The sequence below is a fragment of the Podarcis raffonei genome, chromosome 3 (assembly GCF_027172205.1).
Source record: "Podarcis raffonei isolate rPodRaf1 chromosome 3, rPodRaf1.pri, whole genome shotgun sequence".
Lineage (NCBI taxonomy): Eukaryota > Metazoa > Chordata > Lepidosauria > Squamata > Lacertidae > Podarcis > Podarcis raffonei.
In genome coordinates, this window is record NC_070604.1 from 38,957,714 (window position 1) to 38,977,749 (window position 20,036).

Genomic DNA, 20,036 nt, shown 5'->3' on the forward strand with positions numbered 1-20,036 from the left:
GAAAATATTGTTGCTGTCATCCGTCTATCTCAGGATGGAGTGGAAGAGTGCAGGGATCCCTGGGAGTCCTGCCTTCTTCCATTCTGTATACATGACCAAGCCAGTGTGGACGTCACTGAGACAGAAGTGTGAACATGACGGGAATGTGGGCTTGGGAGAAAGTAAGTTCTTCTATAGACTGAATATAAGACCTACTAAAACACTGTATTATTCCCACTTCAAAATGTACCTCATTTCCCCCAACACACAACAAATCTTACCAGAGATTGGTACTTTTGGCTTCCGTACATAACATACTGAGGGGCCAAGCTGTATATCATGTAGCTGGTGTGAAGAACAATCAACAGCAGTATCATGCAGAGAAAGAGAAGCGCCTGTGGCCTTGTCCTCCCCCGTCTGATCTTGTACAACTAAAAGCAAAAACATTAATATGAATTCCACCAACATTATGCCTTGGGCAGACCTGGTCTTTTATTTTAAAATATTTCTGTGACACCTTTCCGAGACTTAAAGAGCTTACAAAACTTTTTAAGAACAGGATTTCTATTACTGAAGTACTAATTTTCTTGATACTTGGTGCTTCACATTCAGCTTGTACTAATCATTATCATTCCTACTTTTTTATGTAGTGCAATAGGAGAACAGAGGAAGCTGCCTTTACACTGTGTTAAGGCTATTGGTCCATCTAACCTAGTTTGGCCTATTCTGACGAGCAATGGCTTTCCAAGGACTCAGGAACAAAGGCCTTTCCATTTTCCATTACCTATCTATTTTTTTTTCATTTTTTAAAAATTGAAGATGCCACAAATTGAATTTGGGATCCTTGACATAGAAAGCAAATGCTGTACCATAAGAAATAATAATAATAATACTACAGCTGACACTGTAGTGGGTGGAGGAGTTTAAGAAATGTCAAATTGTTTAAACAACTGCTGTTTACGATCTAAAAACAGCCAAGCAGAGAGAAACAGGGGAAAGAAAGAATGATGAGAGGCAAGAGAAAACTATGGCAAGGGAGGAATGAAAGCAAATGCTAGTACCTAAAGTTCAAGTTATTGTGGATGGGGAATCTATCAAAGGGCTAGTTACATCAAATACTTCTCACTTTTATTTATTTTTACAAGAGATGATTGAAAGTGGGGAGGGAAGAGGGACAATTCCACACAGGTGTTTTGGGAGGGAGTTCAAGACAAAAGCGCAGCAAGGGAAAACTGATGGAAGTCATCTGCAGTAGAGCAAGAGAACTGTGAGGACAAGAGTGGTAGGACTGTAAGAGCAAACACAATTTCTACATGTCATTAGCCAAACCCACTCAAATGCCTTAGCAATGGACACCACAATCCTTTCCCAACAACGGAGTGTTGTGGTAGAAAGGGGTCTCGCACTGCAATTCTATAGATGTATACTCAGAAATAAGCCACGTTCATTTTGACGGCACATACTCCCAGGTAAGTCAGTGTATGACTGCAGCCTTAAAGTATGAATTAAGAGATTCGCCATATAACAAAATTCCCCCATTAGTCCATTTCACCAGCAGAATTAGAATAGCACATTCTACAGACTTAAGGTGGGCACAGAGCTTCAATCAAAATGAAACAGCATGGTGCTAATAGCTCTCTGGGCAGAAATGAGGCTAGGGCATCAAAATCAGAGAGGCCCTGAAGGAATATGAGCTGGTGACTGCTATGCTGGAGCAGGAAGCCTACAATAGAGCAATCTATATATAGACACTTATTTTATCTTATATTTTTGCACAGAGCAAATTACTTTCAAATTGGGCATTTTTTAAAACTAAAAATCATATTACTAGATTTTACAAGTTCCTTTTATAGCAAGCCTCACTTTTTAAAAAATGCCTTGTTTAAGATGAAGTATATGTTTAATAGAATTAAACATGTTGAAGTGCCTGCAGGTAGTGAGCTTTTGGGCTGAGGTGCTCAAGAAGATTAACAGCATAATAAGGCAATCAACTGTTAAAATACAATTTTCTGTATCAGATCCACAACAAGGAAGAATATAATGAGCAATATCCAATGAAGTAGTTCTGTGCACAATGGGGCCTTCTCTCCCTCTCTTTTCCCTGCTCATTCCCTAAATGTGTTCTGGGGTTTCTCTCACTCCTCCACAGCTAATTTGGGGAGGGTATATGGGGCATGCAGAGAGAGAGGAGATGTATTTGGAAGATTTGGTTTTAAACACTGTACACATTAAACATTATACATACAGGGAACCCCAATTTGTGCAGGGGTTGTATTCCTCCCCCCCTCCCCCCATGTAGCACGTGTAAGCCTACCCTGCCCCCTTTCCCAACCACTTCCGGATTCCGGCAATGCACGCATGCACATTCTTGCGTGTTTGAACATGTACAAAATGGGCATTGCCTGTAGTTCTTTACATTCTCCATATGATGTCTCTATTGTATATGTATATGCACAATCATTATTCAAGTGGCAGTACTTCTGCAACACACTGAGTTTATTGAAAGAAGGGTAGGATACAACTGTAATAAATAAATCTCTGTATATTTACCCTTATCCAGAAGAACCATATTCCCATGTTTCGAATTCCTGCCATTGAGGTGAATATAAAGTACATGATGATAGTAGTGATGAGGATATAATCAAGGGGGAAGACCTAGAAGACAAAAAATAAATAAGAGTTTAAATTTCATGGAACTCTTCCAGTTTAAAACACAATTCCTGCCATAATAAAATGACAGAGCTGGGGGGGGGGCATACCAGGGTTAACTGATTTTTGCCCCAAGATTACATCTAATACACCAGGGGTAAAGACTTTCACTGGTACCTGAGACACTGTGCTTTCATTATACAAAAAAAAAAAAAAAGCCTAATCATCCTGGGAGCAAAATTATGAAGTAAATGTGCAGGCACCTTCAAAGTAATTTATGTGAAATGAGCATTATTATGCTACAGAGGAATGTTCACTGTTGCTGGTGGGGGTAGTAAAGGTAAAGGGACCCCTGACCATTAGGCCCAGTCGTGGCCGACTCTGGGGTTGTGGCGCTCATCTCGCTTTATTGGCCGAGGGAGCTGGCGTACAGCTTCCGGGTCATGTGGCCAGCATGACTAAGCCACTTCTGGTGAACCAGAGCAATGCACGGAAACGCCGTTTACCTTCCCGCCAGAGCGGTACCTATTTATCTACTTGCACTTGGATGTGCTTTCGAACTGCTAGGTTGGCAGGAGCAGGGACTGAGCAACGGGGGCTCACCCCGTCGCGGGGATTCGAACCGCCGACCTTCTGATCAGCAAGTCCTAGGCTCTGTGGTTTAACCCACAGCACCACCCACGTCCCCGCTGGTGGGGGTATCCGCCTCAAATTTTGAGTTATGCCTCTGTGGCAGCCATTTTCTCACTGGCATCCTCAGCAGTCTCTCAAAATTCAAAATGTGCCCAGTGGCAATTCCAGTAATATACCCATACCAAAACCCCAAAGGTCCAATTCACATGTAATGCCAAAATTAACCATGGCCTGTAGGAACGTATTTGCCTCTGTTTAAACAATAACCTTGTTTCACTGGAGAATTCACTGAAGAGTTACCATTGGCGTTACAAGCTTCCATTATCTTTTACTCACAGTTTGTAGAACGGGTAACAGCATATTCAATGGATTGGTCAAATTTGTTCCCAGGATTATAAATCCAGTGTCGATGCCAGCTGAGTGCAGTGCTTTATCCAAACTGTTGCAATTTCAAAAAAAGAGATTATTTTTGATTTTTGAAAACACCAGCCCTACATACAGAGTACAGGAAACTCCTTGTTTGCACGGGGGTTGTGTTCTGAGGCACCGCACACGTCAGTGGACCGTGTAAGCCCACCCCACCCAGTTCTGCCCTTGTTCCCACCCCACTCACTTCCAGGACTGCAAAGGGTGTGCATGCTAGTGGTCGAGGGCATGCCAAACGCATGCCAATGGGGAGCTGCCTGTACTTTGTCTGAACTTTAGTGTCATAATTCATTCTGCAACACTTACTCATATTACCAGACCAACCTGAAATAATCCTGTTTCATCTCTTGAGTTGTATTGGGGTGAAGATTCAAAGTAAAGAATTTCTAGCTAATGTGCACATAACTGAAGGCTGCCTCCACGGACAAACATTGCTTTGAAAATAATTCTGGTCATTTTGCCAGGACCCTTTCCATTCTTTCAACCACCGCCCCAAGACCTCAATTCCTTATTAGTGTGGAGAATCACAGGGGAAATATCTTTTGAGGAACCCATAAACTAGGAGTGAGTTTAGACAATAGTTTTTTTCCATTTCATAGCCCCCCTGACTTCTCTTCATAGGCTCAAATCTAGTCGCAGCATATTAACCATTCCAGCCCACACACTTTGACTAGCAGCCCATATATTTTTTGACAAGGGAGAATTATGCACATTATGCCACTGACATCTGTTTTAAAAACTGAATTTGCTGCAAATTCTAGGTCACCTTTTCATAGGTAACAGCTGCCTACCTATACATATTCACTACCTGAATATCTCCATATTGCAAGCAAATCAGGAATGGTTCCCTAGAAATCTTTATTCAGTTAAGAGTGTATACAGGCATTCTTCTTTTCTTTTAGTTTTTCAAGATCAGTTCGAGCAAGTTTTGCACAATATTTTACTTCAGTGTATATGATGGTCATCAAGAACTAAAAGATGCAATGCAGCAAGTGCTTGCTTTGAGTGAAACACATTGCAATAAGGGAAAATTCGAAAGAGAGATGTAATAATTAATAAACTGTGTTCACTTCTGGATTTAAACCACTGGATTCATACCCACTCTCAGTTTTGGGGTGGTAAGCAAGAAACATATTCACATGAAAGGTTAGCGTGAATTCCACTTTGCAAGTAATATAATTTCACACAGCCTCATTTTTAAATGTAGAAAGCACACTATAAACTTACTTGGACAAGAAGAGTGAAATAACAAACAGCAGGGCCACCAGGATAAAAAATATTCCCCAGACAATCTAAAAGACAAATTATTTATTTAATAAAAATAAGTATATATCACTATAACAGGGGTGGCCAACTACGGAGAGACTGCGATCTACTTTCGAAATTAAAATCTGGCAGTGATCTACCCCCGTTTTCTAGGGGTTCGGGTCAAAGTTGTTGAGCTTTTTTCTCTTCTGAGGGAGGGTGGAACAGAAGCAGCCACTAACTTTGCAATCGCTGGCCAGAAGCCAGCGCAGGGAGAGGGGGCAGGGCCAGAAGGGGGCTAGCGATCGACCGCAATCTACCCAAACCTCGCAGGGATCGACTAGTAGATCGCAATTGACGTGTTGGACACCACTGCACTATAGCATAAAAAATAGCAAACTGCTTTACAGTTATGTACACATATAATAAAAACACATACAGAATTTAAAATCTGACACAATCAACTACATATTATGGAAAGATGTATTCTGAATTGCCTGCATAAGCCTGGAAGAACAGAATAGTTTTCAGCAGAAGTTTAAAGGGTGAAATTGATGGAGCCTGATGAATTTCTCCTGGCAGAGCATTCTACAGAGCTGGAATGGGGACACTAAATCCTCTGTTTTATGTTGATGTCAAATGAGCACCACCAACTTGGGGAACAACCAACGACACTGCTGCAGACGATCTGGAGCTGGGATATAAGGGTTTAGGTGGTCTCTAAGGTACCTTGGACCTAAGTTGTTCATGCTTTGTAAATTCTACGCTGTCACTGAATCTCGTTTTCTCAATGGCACCCATGGCTTGTACTGCATGGGTTCATTTTCAAGTACCATCAGAGAGGACAATACAAAAATGATATTTAAAAATAGATGTTATAAAATGATGAATACTTAAAAAAAAACCAACACTGCAATGAGGAAAGCATCCCCAATACAATTTCTTACATGCATCTCATTAAATTGTAGCACATTAGAGTGGCTGGGGAAACCCAGCCAGATGGTGGGGTACAAATAATAAATGTTTATTATTATTACAGCACACATGTAGCCCTTGCGCAAGCAGCTTTCAAGAACTTGCTAAGCTGTTCTATGGTCTCCACAATGGCAGACCCCACAGTACCATGCAGAATGAGCAAGAAGATTTTAGAAAATTACCCCCACCACTATAAGCGTGTGAAAGTGACAAACATTTAAGCAAAAATCAAAATGATGCAGTGTAGCTAAAATATCCCTTCTGTATATCTAAAGGTTCACACACACTGAAATTTAGCTGGCCACTGAATTCAAGAATTTTCACACTGAGGAGATCTGCTTAAGAGAAGTGTTTTTCTGAAACTACATAGAAAGAGTGGGAAAGCAACAAGAAGTCAAACCTACACACTTACACAGTAAAATAATGGCATGTAATAAAGACTGAAAAGTGTTGCCTGGCTTCTTGGCAATCTTGTTTTTTGTTGTTTTTTTCCAAAGCAATATTCTCTGAGCAATTGAAGCCACAAGATAAATATATTCATTTAAAGATTGAGAGCACAATGTAAGACCTTTTTTCAAGATAAATTTTCAGTGGAAGCTCTTAATGAGCTGCAAATACCAAATGTAGAACTCCGTATGTTCACTGCTATTCTCAACTGTTCACAAACGAAAAGTCACAGTATCTGTTTTGAGATGGGGGGAGGGGGAGAAATCACACAGATCAAATATCTATAACTCTAGAGAATGACCGGCACTCTCCAAGACAAAGTGTTTGTTTATTGTAGGAATATTCTGGGACGAGTGCATTTTGTGTTACGTGAACTACAGCAGCATAGTAATAAATGTCATTTTTCCCAATTTGTACTAGCTTTTACTTGCTACCTATCAGTGAAAAAATGAATGTTAACTAAGATCATGGTGCATTCCAAGCAGTGTGCTGGTTCAATTAAAAGGAAAACAGCATAGCCAGTATCGACGATAACCGGAGGTCACTTTGTAAAACTTTCCTACACAAATGTAACTTGTATGTGTCCCAAATTATCATCTACCCTCTATTTTTCCTGCAGGAAGATAGCCTTGAGTGAAGTGGCTCCCAATAGCTAATTGCAAACAAGATACACAATTTTATTGCAATAAATTACAAAAGGGGATGTGGCATTTAACAGCCCTACTATGTGCACTTTCTCTACACATGGCTACCACAAACTGAGACAGTCACATGGAACCAGTAAGCACACACAGACACCGTCCAATGCTCAAAAAACCAAACTACTATTACAACAGTGCATTAAAGCTCAAGTTTGCATTTGATCAGCTTCTGCATAATTGCAACTGTGAATACCAAATGTAATAATAATACTAATTTTATTATTTATACCCTGCCCATCTGGCTGGTAGTTGGCATGCCAAAGAGAACTATGAAATTAAGTTCTACACAACAAGGAAATGGTATAGAAAGTTAACAGACCAGGCTTTTCTACAGAACTACACTTTTGGTGCAAAACCAAACATAATTAGCCTGTATTCTACCTAATTGCCAATATGCTATTATGTGTGTGTGGTAAAAGCTTTCGTGCTGGAAAAGGTCCTTGAAGGATATAAAGTGCATGCAAACTTGTAAGAAGCTACTACTGCATTGTGTATATATACCAAATATCCAGAACATGTTATCTGAAAAGAGCTCTAGGGAATGCTGAAGATGCATCCCTTAACCCTGGCTTTTGACATTTGAAATGTGTATTATTAGGATTCACTCTTTTTAATGTTGTGCTTTAATTGTTGTAACTTGCCCTAGGACCTAAGAGTGAATGGTAGGATAATGATGATGGGAATAATTTATTAGGTCTGACCTCCAGACTAAACACATGACAAGTGTGTACTTCTATAAAACTGGAAATACTATGCAGTTTCTATTTATCTTCAGTATTTTAAACAATCAGGACATTGCAAGGTCATTTTCTGATTGATTTGCATGTAACTTTTGTGTCTTTAGATATGAAGAGGGTATTTTTAAGATGAAAGAATATTTTTCTGGTGACAATTCAACCCAGATATGCTGAAAGGATCTCTGGTAGAAAGCATGCATATTGAAAACCAGAAGTACTTTCAGCATATTCAGGTGTAATCCTGTTTATATAAGTTTAAAATCCCCAGTGTCTTCAGGTTTTTGCTTCTACTTCTGCTACATACCTTCATTTCTCCACATTCGTGCCCTGATGCTTTTCTAACTCTAAATTCAATTTGTTGCTTATTTGTTCATCCTACAAGTCTGTTCACACATTTCTCCACCTGTCTACCCATCTTAATTTGATCCACTATTTGTCCAATTTTATCAGTAACTTCAACCATAAATCTTGCTCCTGCTTCCAACTTAGTTTATATAGTTGCTAAATAGATTGTGACCCTGTGGCACTGCAAAACTGTCAGTGGCTACAGTCCTAAGCATATTTCAAAGGAACCTCATTTGCAAGTAAATCAACAGAACTTTTTAAAAAATCAACTTTTTTAAAAAAGAAATGATGTCACAATTATCTAGTGCTTATATAGTATAAATTTGTCTATCTTCCACATCTTGCTTTTACTTTTGAATCATAATACAGGCAGCAAGTGATTCAGGAATGTCCAAATGACACGTGATCACACACACGTCACCAAACCCAAAAGTAGCCCCCCGACGTCCTAAAGACATCATGAAAAGGGGCAGGGTGGGCTTACAAGAACTCAGCCGACGTCTGTGGGGGTTTGGAATGTAACCCCTGCACAAAACAAGGATTGCTTGTATTCTTTTAACTATAAAAAGGCAGAAATAGTTGAAAACTGTGCATATAATGAATTGGCAGGTTCACAAGAGACCTGACCAGACTGATTTCTAAACAGTATGTTGTGCAAACATTTGACAAAGACGCATTGCTGTTAATGTTACAAAATATTGCAAGTATTTATTTATTGAGTTTACTAAGTTGATTCTTTGTTCCAACCTAGTGTTAAAACGGAAGTCCATCCAAGTAACATCACTGCCTATTTCTCCCTACATCTTGCCAACATAAGCCCCATTTTCTATCATAACAGACCATTTCTGTCATTCTTAAAGACTTAAAGGTAAAGGTAAAGGTACCCCTGCCCGTACGGGCCAGTCTTGACAGACTCTAGGGTTGTGCACTCATCTCACTCTATAGGCCGGGAGCCAGCGCTGTCCGCAGACACTTCCGGGTCACGTGGGCAGCGTGACAAGCTGCATCTGGCGAGCCAGCGCAGCACACGGAACGCCGTTTACCTTCCCGCTGGTAAGCGGTCCCTATTTATCTACTTGCACCCAGAGGTGCTTTCGAACTGCTAGGTTGGCAGGCGCTGGGACCGAACGACGGGAGCGCACCCCGCCGCGGGGATTCAAACCGCCGACCATGCGATCGGCAAGTCCTAGGCGCTGAGGTTTTACCCACAGCGCCACCCGCGTCCCACTCTTAGAAGAAGAAGAAGAAGAAGAGTTTGGATTTGATATCCCGCCTTTCACTCCCCTTCAGGAGTCTCAAAGCGGCTAACAATCTCATTTCCCTTCCTCCCCCACAACAAACACTCTGTGAGGTGAGTGGGGCTGAGAGACTTCAAAGAAGTGTGACTGGCCCAAGGTCACCCAGCAGCTGCATGTGGAGGAGCGGAGACGCGAACCCAGTTTCCCAGATTACGTGACTACCACTCCTAACCACTACACCACACTGGCACACTGGTCTTAAAGACTTATTTGAACGTTAATTAGTATAATCTGCTCCAGAATCTTTGGTCTATAGAGTTCTAGTCTTATCCTGCTTACCAACAACCTGGGAAAGTAAAAGTATTGATTTTTGTTTGTTTGATTTGTTCTAAAGATGGATAGTGTGAAAAATGGATAGTGTGAAAACATGCATAAAACGTCTCAGATGCAAAGAGCTGCTTTAAGTGAGCCCAAGGTGAGCAGGCCGCATTTACCCACAGATACAGCAGATTTTGAAAGCCATATCAGAAATGGGCTATCAGGGTGAGCAAACTGTTACAGTGGTACCTCGGTTTTTGAACTGAATCCGTTCTGGAAGATTGTTCCGAAACGTTCAAAAACCAAAAACTCAATACGGGAGTCTCAAAACAGAAAAATCAATATGGAAGCCGCATGGCATGTTCAACTTCCGAGGCGCATTCGAAAACTGAAGAATTTACTACCAGGTTTACGGCATTCGAAAACCGAAATATTCATCTACAGAGACATTCGAAAACCAAGGTACCACTGTACTGCGATTACTCTTGTTTTTTCCTTGCTGTTCAGCTTGGGGGGACGACCTTGAGCACATGAAACTAACTGACCACTTCTTGTCATCGTGGTAAATATTTTTAGCCAGATAGAAAAAAAATCCTTTTTAAAAAATTCATTGTTTCATACTGTGGCAGCTACGTGTAACCCCCTGCCTCTAACCCGGGGTGGACAACCTATAGCCTTAGAGCTTTCATGGGGCCCTCAGTCCAAATCTCATGTTGGTGGCAAGGAGTGGAAAAAGCAGGGGGGAAGAGAAGGGGAGAGAGAAAAAGGAATGATCTACCTACCTCAGGCTCTGGGACCACCCATTACTGGCATGCATTGTCAAAAAAGGGCTTTAAATTTGTGCTCTAACCACTTAGTGGCTTTACATAATACAGGTATACATATATAAAAAAATTATGTGCTATACTTTACTTTTAGTGGCCTCATGGCTCCACAGAATCTTGTCCAGCAGCTCTTCTCAATATATTCCAGACGCCTCCCTCTCCTTCGAAGGGCTCTTAGCTTGTCCTCAAGCTGTTGCAGTGTCCGCCTATCCCGAGTTGGTAGAGGCCGACCATCTTTGCACTAACGGGGGGTGTAAGGGTGAGAACAAAAGATGTAAATCTTGAAGTTTGAGTTTGTATTTTTCCATGGTTGTTTGGGTTCTTAATTCAAAGATATCCAGTATCTCATTTTAGCAGCTAAGCCATTTAAAAAGGGTTCCACTCAGTGGGGTTTTTTCTGTCCAGTGTATAATACCAGAAGCTTTGCTTCCCCCTGCTATTCCTGTCAGCCAAGCCTTCTTTGCCCATGCTGGGGCTTGCTTTTAAAAAAATGGCGGGAGAAGGAACGCAAAAGAGTGTGTATGTGTGTATGAAAGGTAAGTGTACTGTGGCCATATTGAATTATTTTTCCTGTTACCAGGAAATGCTCTCTGTAATCAGACAATAGCATTGTTTTGCATGTGGGAAAATCAATATTGTGTGGTCTCCACAATCAGAATCAGTACTTGGCTGACTCCGCATGGCAAGCAGAAGGTTGGGGGGGGGGGCAGCAATGGCTGTACTCTAATTTTGTACTATGCCACATCCCCATGGTCACCATTTTGTGCTATGCCATGCCCCCACAGCAGCAATTTAGCCTAATTTTTAGTTATGTGACACTCAATAAACACCTTTTTATGTATTCTTGATTTATTATCATCAACCTTCTAATAAAAAATGATCACAAATTCAATAAAAACGTGGGAGAGGGTGCAGGAAGTGGCGGAGTGGAAGAGGTATTTTACCATTTATCATAATATAAGCACCAGCACCACTTTAAAAACAACAACAACCAGAAAAGCACTATTCTATTCAATAAATCACTTATTCTAGTAAGCATATGTGGAGAGATATTTTTCTGATCTAAGAGTATCAATCTAATTATAAAGTCTCAAAAATGTCCTCTCTGCAAGTGCCTCACTGAAAAGTGTGTGTGCTTAGTACTCATATTTTTAGAAGTGTGAAAATTATTGAAACTTATAATACCACTGCCACAGTTAAATCAAAAGAACAGTATATAGCAGGAGAGGAGAGCTAATAGTTAGTGTTATATACAACTGTGAAGATTCATTTTGGTTATTTCAATCTCACTAGACATACATTACAGTATATACTTTTTAAAATTATTGATAATAATAATAATAATAATAATAATAATAATAATAATAATAAATATTTATACCCACCCTCCCCAGGCAGGGCCAGGCTCAGGGCGGCTAACACCAAATATGAATTACAATAAAACATAATAGAAGAAAAACCACCACCACCAAACAATTAAAATACAGCCTAAAATGCAGCCTCATGTTGCATGAGGTAAGGTGAGGCGACCGCCTCGGGCGGCAGGATGCACAGGGGCATCAGATCCCAATGGATATATTTATTCCCTCCTTGTTCCTGATGTAGACCTTCACTCACTCCTCCTTCTCTGGTGGGGAGGGGAAGGAAGGGGCACCATTTTGTGCTTTGCCTCAGGTGCCAAAATGTATTGAGCCAGCTCTGCCCTCTACCCAATCTAAACATATATTTCTAAAGATGTTAAACTGCTCACATTGTAAAATATCAGAGCAAGATACAGAAAGCAAAAGTATAAGTGTAAGATACATATTAGATAAAATACAGGTCAAGTCACAGCAGTATAACACCTAATAAATGGATGAAAATTATTGGCCAGAGCCTGTTTGGCCAGAGAGCTAAAGCTGTTAAAAAGCAATATTTTAAGACAGAAACCCAACCAAACCTTTGATTTAATCCTTTGTATACTTTGCTCAACCTCTTCAATATCTTCAGTGTTTTCCAAGCGCTCATAACTAGCATTTCTTGTTCCCTTTATCAGGTTCAGAGGCAAAGCGGACATGCCATAAGCCTGGGGGGAGGAAATGCAAAGATGGTTTTAATTCTCAATTGTAAGTGTTCACCTTGAGACAAAACATTGATCAGTATCCTAGAACCAACACAGAAAGTAGTTGTTTTATTCATATTCTGCCCATCAGACCAATCTCAGCACGATATAATGAATATGGTATTGGACTACTAGTGGGTGCTTAGTTAGTTAAACAAATTATATACCTCTTAACTGCAACAATCTCTACCTCAATCATCTTAGAGATCAATGGAGGATGGAGGAGAAACTTAGCATTTGGAAGACAATTGGCTATAGCGGGTATGAAAAACTGTAGCTACTTATTCAGATGTGCTGTAAATTTTGAGAAAGGAAGGTTACATGCTCAGCTGTAGTCCAATTTTATAGGCTGAGGAACTTGGCAAGAAATAAAGCTGCAAAGGGATACAGTACAAGACTGGCAGTAGTCCATAAGAAAAATAGAAAATCTTATAAACAAAAAAAAAAAACAGGAGACTGCAAAATTATAAAAAGCAATAAAAATGAGGACTCTGTACATCTCAGGAAAGGGGAGAAAATAAAAAACTGGCTGTTTGACAAACACAGATAAAGTATACAAGTTTCTAGAGCAACAATTCTTTTTTTAAAAGTTGTAGGAGACGAGGAAGGAGAAATGAAAGACAGGAATGAGAGAATAGAAATTCCTTGTGTAATGGTTTGTTCGTTTTCAAAAAAATTTTACTATATATAACAATAACACAAACAATAAAATCGGCAACATAAAAATGCGGTAGTCAGCCACATAAAAATTCAGTACAACCTTCTGCTTATAAGAGCAAAGAAGTAGATAGGTAAATGGGTCTGTTGTGGGGTACAGGCAGGCAGTTGAGGTAATGAGCAGAAGAGAATAAAGGTCTTATCACTCTACACTGCTAGGGGTTTGTTCTCATTTGTTAGTTTATAAATGGCTAGTATCTCCATGAACACCTCATAAAATAGGTATAGATTCCAGAAGCAGACATGCTATTTTGGCACTTGTGCATCTACATAATCCTTATCAATAAAGGAAAGAGTCTTGCCAAGTTTTATGAAAGGAGTCTGCGGCTTTGTGGTTTCTTGATGTCCTCAAATGGTTTGTTAGTTCTTCCATAATAGTTAGGTTTTGGGGGTTTTCAAACTAAAGTTGGATGGTGAGTTTCCCAATGGTCAGTAATCGTGAGATAGTGCTGCCACCAACATTTCTTATCTTTAGAGGGAGCCTCTCTGTTGCCCCCCCCCCCCGAGAAAATAGAAAGTAATGCCTATATTTTAAAAACTAGTTATTTGTAACCCACCGTTAATTCCTATCTACATGCCACTTTTCAGCAAAAGCAACATCATTAAGACGTCGTTAAAAAATAAAAACTGTAAAAACAATTAGTTCACACCCCAGATAAAACAGAAACCACAGCATTATTCACTAAAAGCCTGGGCAAATAAGTTTTGTGCTGGCATACAGAGCTCAGTTGCCTAGCACCTATGTAACTATTTGTAGGGAATGTGTTCCACCACAGATAAAGCCTTGCTCTTAATCTTCCTCTAAAGAAGAATTTAAGAACTCGAGCAAAGGAATACCTAGTAATTTAGAAAGCACATAAAATAAAGTCTGTGAAATGGAAAGAAAATGTTTAATATACCCTTCCCACCCCCACCCCCCAAAAGACAGTAACCTATAAAGCAATTCCAGTTATGACAGGAAGGGGTGGAAAAATTAAATTAAAGCGCAGGTGTTTTGTTCAAGATGAGTGACATGACAGTATATGGGGAGGGGAGAAGCTAACTTATATTGGTCTTTAAAAAAGAGAATAACCATATATTTGAAAATACAGTATATTCCCAAGCATTAAAAAAATATAATACAGAAAGGATGAGTAAAAACAGACTATGAAGCTTATAATAATCTCAAGTATCTGAAGAAGTACGCATGCACATGAAAGCTTATACCAAGAACAAACTTAGTTGGTCTCTAAGGTGCTACTAGGCAATTTTTAAATATATTTTGACTGTGTCAGACCAACATGGCTACCTACCTGAATCAATAATCTCAAGGGTTATTCAAAATCTGTTAGCATTTGGTCACAAGTACAGTGGTACCTCAGGTTAAATACTTAATTCGTTCCGGAGGTCCGTTCTTAACCTTAAACTGTTCTTAACCTGAAGCACCACTTTAGCTAATGGGGCCTCCCGCTGCCGCCACGCCACCGGAGCACGATTTCTGTTCTCATCCTGAAGCAAAGTTCTTAATCTGAGGTACTATTTCTGGGTTAGTGGAGTCTGTAACCTGAAGCATATGTAACCTGAAGCGTATGTAACCCGAGGTACCACTGTATGGGGCTTAATATTATTTAAGATGAGGTGGCAACAGGTTGCTTTTCCTCTTTAGACAAGAGAAAAGGCTTTGCTTCTTCAACTCTCAGAGCAGCCTGGTGGTGTTCCCATTTGCTGCAGAGTGGCCCCAAGGGCCGGATGCTATGTCATGATGTAGAATCATTCCCAAGAGATTATTTTCCATTTTGGTGCTGGTGGTGGAATATTGTAAGAGGTGAAACCTAATGATACCAGGTATTAATATAAATCGAAAGTAGAGTGACAAAAATGTGTGAAAATAGGTTGCTGTTTGGGAGGGGGGTTAATAGCATTTCTAAATTATACTGAAGGGGAAAAACTTGGAACTGTTTATCAGACAGTAAAGATATACAGCCATAAACTGTACAACCCTCCAAGGGTAACTGAGGAATGGAGGCTGTTTATCCAGAAAGCAAAAGCTATAAAAATGCCAGAAGCAAAGATGGCATGTATGTGTACACACATTATTGAAAACTAAAAAAAGAGAAAACAGTGTAACAGAAATGAATCATGGTGATAAATCCTGATACGAATTATGTAAGTAAATAACAATAAGGCACTGGGGCATTTCCCACTCAAAGAAAAATTTCTTTGGACTATCTCAAATTCTCAATTGACTCAAATTTTATCAGCCAATTGCATCTCCCTCTTTTCTGTTTCGTTTTTGAAAATAAACTTTCCACTTACCCAGGATCAACTGCACTGCTGTGGAAATTCAAAAAGAGATAAATGGCGTATCACAGCTGTATATGAGCTCCATTTTACCATCTATATCTTACAACAGTATTGCTCCTTGACTCCAGCTAAGCCTATTGAATTGGCAGAGTTTAAGGCCAAAATATAAGTAACTCCTTTACTCTCATACAAGCAGCATCCAACAAAACTGCCTTTATTCACGGAACAGCAGCTCTCCAAAGCCATACTCCCATAGCTTGTGAAATGCCAATTTCAAGCAGAATATTGCAAAAGGGATCTGGCCAAAACTATTGATCTTCTCCATCATCAGTTAAGCTAGGGCCTTAAAACTTTGCATGAGAAATTGGTAGTGATGGACAACCTGTTTTTTCAGGAAAACTTGAATACCATTACCGATTTTCTCAAAGTCCGCCTTTCATCTAAAACTGGCTGCCCAAGATGCTTACAACAATTAAAAATCCATTATTAAGATAAAAAAAACAAGGAGTAAGGAATATATGTGCATAAGGCTCTTTATGGCAGTCCATATTCCAGGCTTTGCCCTATGAAGAGGGGGCAGAAGGAGCTGAAGGGTAGACTCAGGCACTGGCTGAAAATAAACACACCAACCTATGGAGGCAGCCCTTTCCTTGGCTTGGTCCCTTCCTCACAGAAGCTGGGCTGCAATCTCAGATGGAAAACCTCTGATTTAGAGCACAAGAAAATATACTGGCAACCACCGCTTAGTTTTGATTAAAGGTGCAATGCTTGTGCTTTTTGTTCCAGTACTAGTAAATATCATAACCATTAAGTCCCAACAGCTACTAATAATGCCCATTTTCCAAATGTGTGGCAGTCACTGAAAGTGCCACTTGTTAATTAAACCTGTAACTTCAAGTACAATTACTGCTTGGCAATAACTGTTGTGTTTTGAAATGAATACAAACTATTTGTTAGGTTTTTTTAGAATGCATAACATGCAATTTTAGACTATATAAAGCACTAAACTGAACACAAAATACTTTCAAGATGCAATTCCTGCCCTGCAATATATTTACTGCCCACATCTGCCCTCTAGCGAAGCTGCACACAATACACAAGTAGCACAGAAAGGTGGTGAATAAAATCCCTGTTACATTGAAGTTGATGCAAGCTGTGTCCATTTTTTGAATATGTAAAGAGCGTTTCTAAATAGAAAATGCTGCCTTTTGTCTCTTAATCTCTTCAGTAGGAAAATGATTCCATTTCTGAATGGCTATAAGCTAACCTGTAGTGAAGATGACAATTCTCAAAAGGTGAGAACTATGCAGTCCATCATTTGCAAATCTTCTCTATTAATTTTTCCTAGCAGAATGACAGCAAAAAAATGAAGGGGCTCAGTTTTCCTATGTAACAAATATGCACTAATGTGAACATTTAGAGGAAGGTTGGATCATAAATTTAGCAAATGCATAAATAAAAAAGAAAGAGTACAGTACATAGAAAATAAGCCTTCCGAAAGGTGGCAAGGCAGTTGATGCAGGGGGAAAACAGAACAGCCTTAGACAGCCCTGTATGAAGGAATTGCTCAATTCTGACATGCTCGGCATAACAAAAAATATTTGCTGCTAAGAGAACTTGTTCCAAAGAATAGAAAGACATTTCACCTGTGCTTCTCTACCACATGTGTTGTGAAGGCAGTAGCAGAATCCAGACTTCCCTTGACTGTTATCTGTTGTGTCTACCTTAAGGTTTCCTACCTTAAAAGCTTCTGTTCATGATGATGATACAACACACTGTGTTCATACACATTGACAGTCCCTACATCTTAACCAAGGACATTTTCTCAATACATGTCAGATTCCTTCAACAACAAAAATCTAAATCCTTCTCCATTGTTTTCCTTGGATCTCTGTGCCCTCCATTCCCCCCCCCCCCACTCTCCACAATGTATTTTCATTTAGACCACAAGCCTATGGTCAGTTTCCAAAGTTACTTGTATTATCTTTTTCCTGATTAAATAATTATTAATTTAAGCAAACGTATTGCACGTTTTGGTAGCATAGTTGTGAACATGCACAGTATGATTAGAGCACAGGACAATAGTAGTAAAGTAATGTATCTTGCTGTAGTCTACAGTCTCTCGTTTCCTCACATGGTACCACCAGCTCCTTGAGAGATCAGGCACTAGAAAGGATGGGAGGGGATTCTACCTGAATTTACACTGCTATACAGAAGAAATAATATAATCAGAATATGTTAAGAGTCCAAAGATCAAGTTCAGTTTAAGTAGAAGATATGCATTAAGAAAGTCATACTAGTTTACTAGCAATATTATCCTATACTTGGCAGACAAAACATTCAATTACAGTGCAATTACACGCCCATGCCTGCCTATTGTATTTCTGTAGCCTTTCAGGGAGAAATATCAATTGAAAGAAACCCCACTAGATATTAGGGCATTCCCAGAGCTATGCAGAATATACATGTCCTCCCCAAACTTAGTTTGCCCAAAAGGACAATGATACAATTTAATATTCTAATAATTATAAACTATGCTGGCATTTACAAAATGAATGATACATTTTATAGAATAATTTAAGACAAGTAAAGTATTGGCTATCACAAAGTTTTTGTGAACTAGTAATAACGGAAAAGGTCACTTAAAAGTTGCAGCCTACATATTCAAATGTATCTTTTGTATTTTTGCATCTTTTTAATCAGCACTGGAGTGCTTACCTACAGTGACATTTTCATAGAGATGCAAACATTATTAAATGTTTTGGAAAAACTAAAGCCACTTACATGTACCCTTCAAGAACAAAGAAGCAGGGGAAAGAATCAATCACGTTCATCACAGCAAAAGCTATACTGCTTTACCTTGACTTCAAATAGCAGCACAAAGCTGGTGAGAGGTTCACTATTAATACCCAAGGTTATCTAAAATCATTTAAACGCAGAACATATTTAAAGCAAGCAATGTTTGTGATACAGCTTCTAACAAAGAGTAACAGGTAGCCATGTCAGCCCATAAGAAGAAAAAGAAGCAAAATCCATATGATTTATTAGGACAAACAAAATGTCACAAAATATACAAGCTTTTGAGTTCTCCAACAGCCTAGGTATTAAAAAAGAGAAGAAAAACAAAGATTGTTTGTTGTCAAGCCATCCATGTCTGCATCTGCTCCCTCCTCCCACACTCTTAAGACTCTTGTATTTTAACCATCTGGCCTGTTGAAGAGTTCTGGAGTAACTGCAAGCTTGCACCCTACTTCATGACATTTTGGTTGGCCTAATTAGCCAATGGGGTTTCTAGCAAGCCCTTATTTATCATTTATGGTGAGGCTCCATGTTTAGAGGTAGTTAACGTGAGTACAAGTTAAGGGCAGATTTGTGGAGTGTCTACCCATCCGTATCCCAAATATCCCATCCTGGCTTATAAAAGCTAGCCGGGAAGGACTGGGCGATGGGCTTCGTGGGGTGGTGAATGCTTCCCTCCGTGAGGGAGCCTTCCCAGACCCGCTGAAAGAGGCGGTTATTAAACCGCTTCTTAAAAAACCATCTTTAGATACGGCCACGATGGCCAACTATCGCCCAGTCTCAAATCTTCCATTCTTGGGCAAGGTGATTGAGCGAGCGGTTGCCGAACAACTCCAGGCACGCCTGGAAGAAGCGGACCATTTGGATCCCTTCCAGTCGGGATTCAGGCCTCATCATGGGACTGAAACTGCCTTGGTCGCACTGGTTGATGATCTCCGGCGGGCTAGGGACAAAGGTGAGAGCTGTTTCCTAGTTCTGCTGGATCTCTCAGCGGCCTTTGACACCATCGACCATAACATCCTTCTGGACCGTCTTGAGGGGCTGGGAGCTGGGGGCACTGTCATACAGTGGTTCCGCTCCTTCCTCCTGGGCCGTGTTCAGAAAGTGGTGGTGGGGGATGAGTGTTCAGACCCCTGGGCTCTCACTTGTGGGGTGCCTCAGGGTTCTGTCCTCTCCCCCATGCTTTTCAACATTTACATGCAGCCGCTGGGAGAGATCATCAGGAGGTTTGGGCTGGGTGTTCATCAGTATGCGGATGATACCCAGCTCTACCTCTCTTTCAAATCAGAACCAGTGAGGGCGGTGAAGGTCCTGTGTGAGTGTCTGGAGGCGGTTGGAGGATGGATGGCGGCTAACAGATTGAGGTTGAATCCTGACAAGACAGAAGTACTGTTTTTGGGGGACAGGAGGCGGGCAGGTGTGGAGGATTCCCTGGTCCTGAATGGGGTAACTGTGCCCCTGAAGGACCAGGTGCGCAGCCTGGGAGTCATTTTGGACTCACAGCTGTCCATGGAGGCACAGGTCAAATCTGTGTCCAGGGCAGCTGTTTACCAGCTCCATCTGGTACGTAGGCTGAGACCCTATCTGCCTGCGGACTGTCTCGCCAGAGTGGTGCATGC

General features: G+C 40.4%; 1 protein-coding gene across 2 annotated transcripts in view; it reads right to left on the minus strand.

The window, feature by feature from the left end:
- The window catches only part of LMBRD1 (LMBR1 domain containing 1), a 46,669-nt gene that overhangs the window by 7,888 nt on the left and 18,745 nt on the right, over positions 1-20,036 (minus strand). For both annotated transcript variants that reach the window (XM_053381172.1, XM_053381171.1), the window contains exons 8-13: positions 12,457-12,582; positions 10,606-10,758; positions 4,915-4,979; positions 3,598-3,700; positions 2,530-2,634; positions 261-410 (exon numbers count right to left, since the gene is read on the minus strand). In XM_053381172.1, the coding sequence (XP_053237147.1) occupies positions 261-410; positions 2,530-2,634; positions 3,598-3,700; positions 4,915-4,979; positions 10,606-10,758; positions 12,457-12,582 (702 nt within the window). The remainder of the gene's footprint in view (positions 1-260; positions 411-2,529; positions 2,635-3,597; positions 3,701-4,914; positions 4,980-10,605; positions 10,759-12,456; positions 12,583-20,036) is intronic.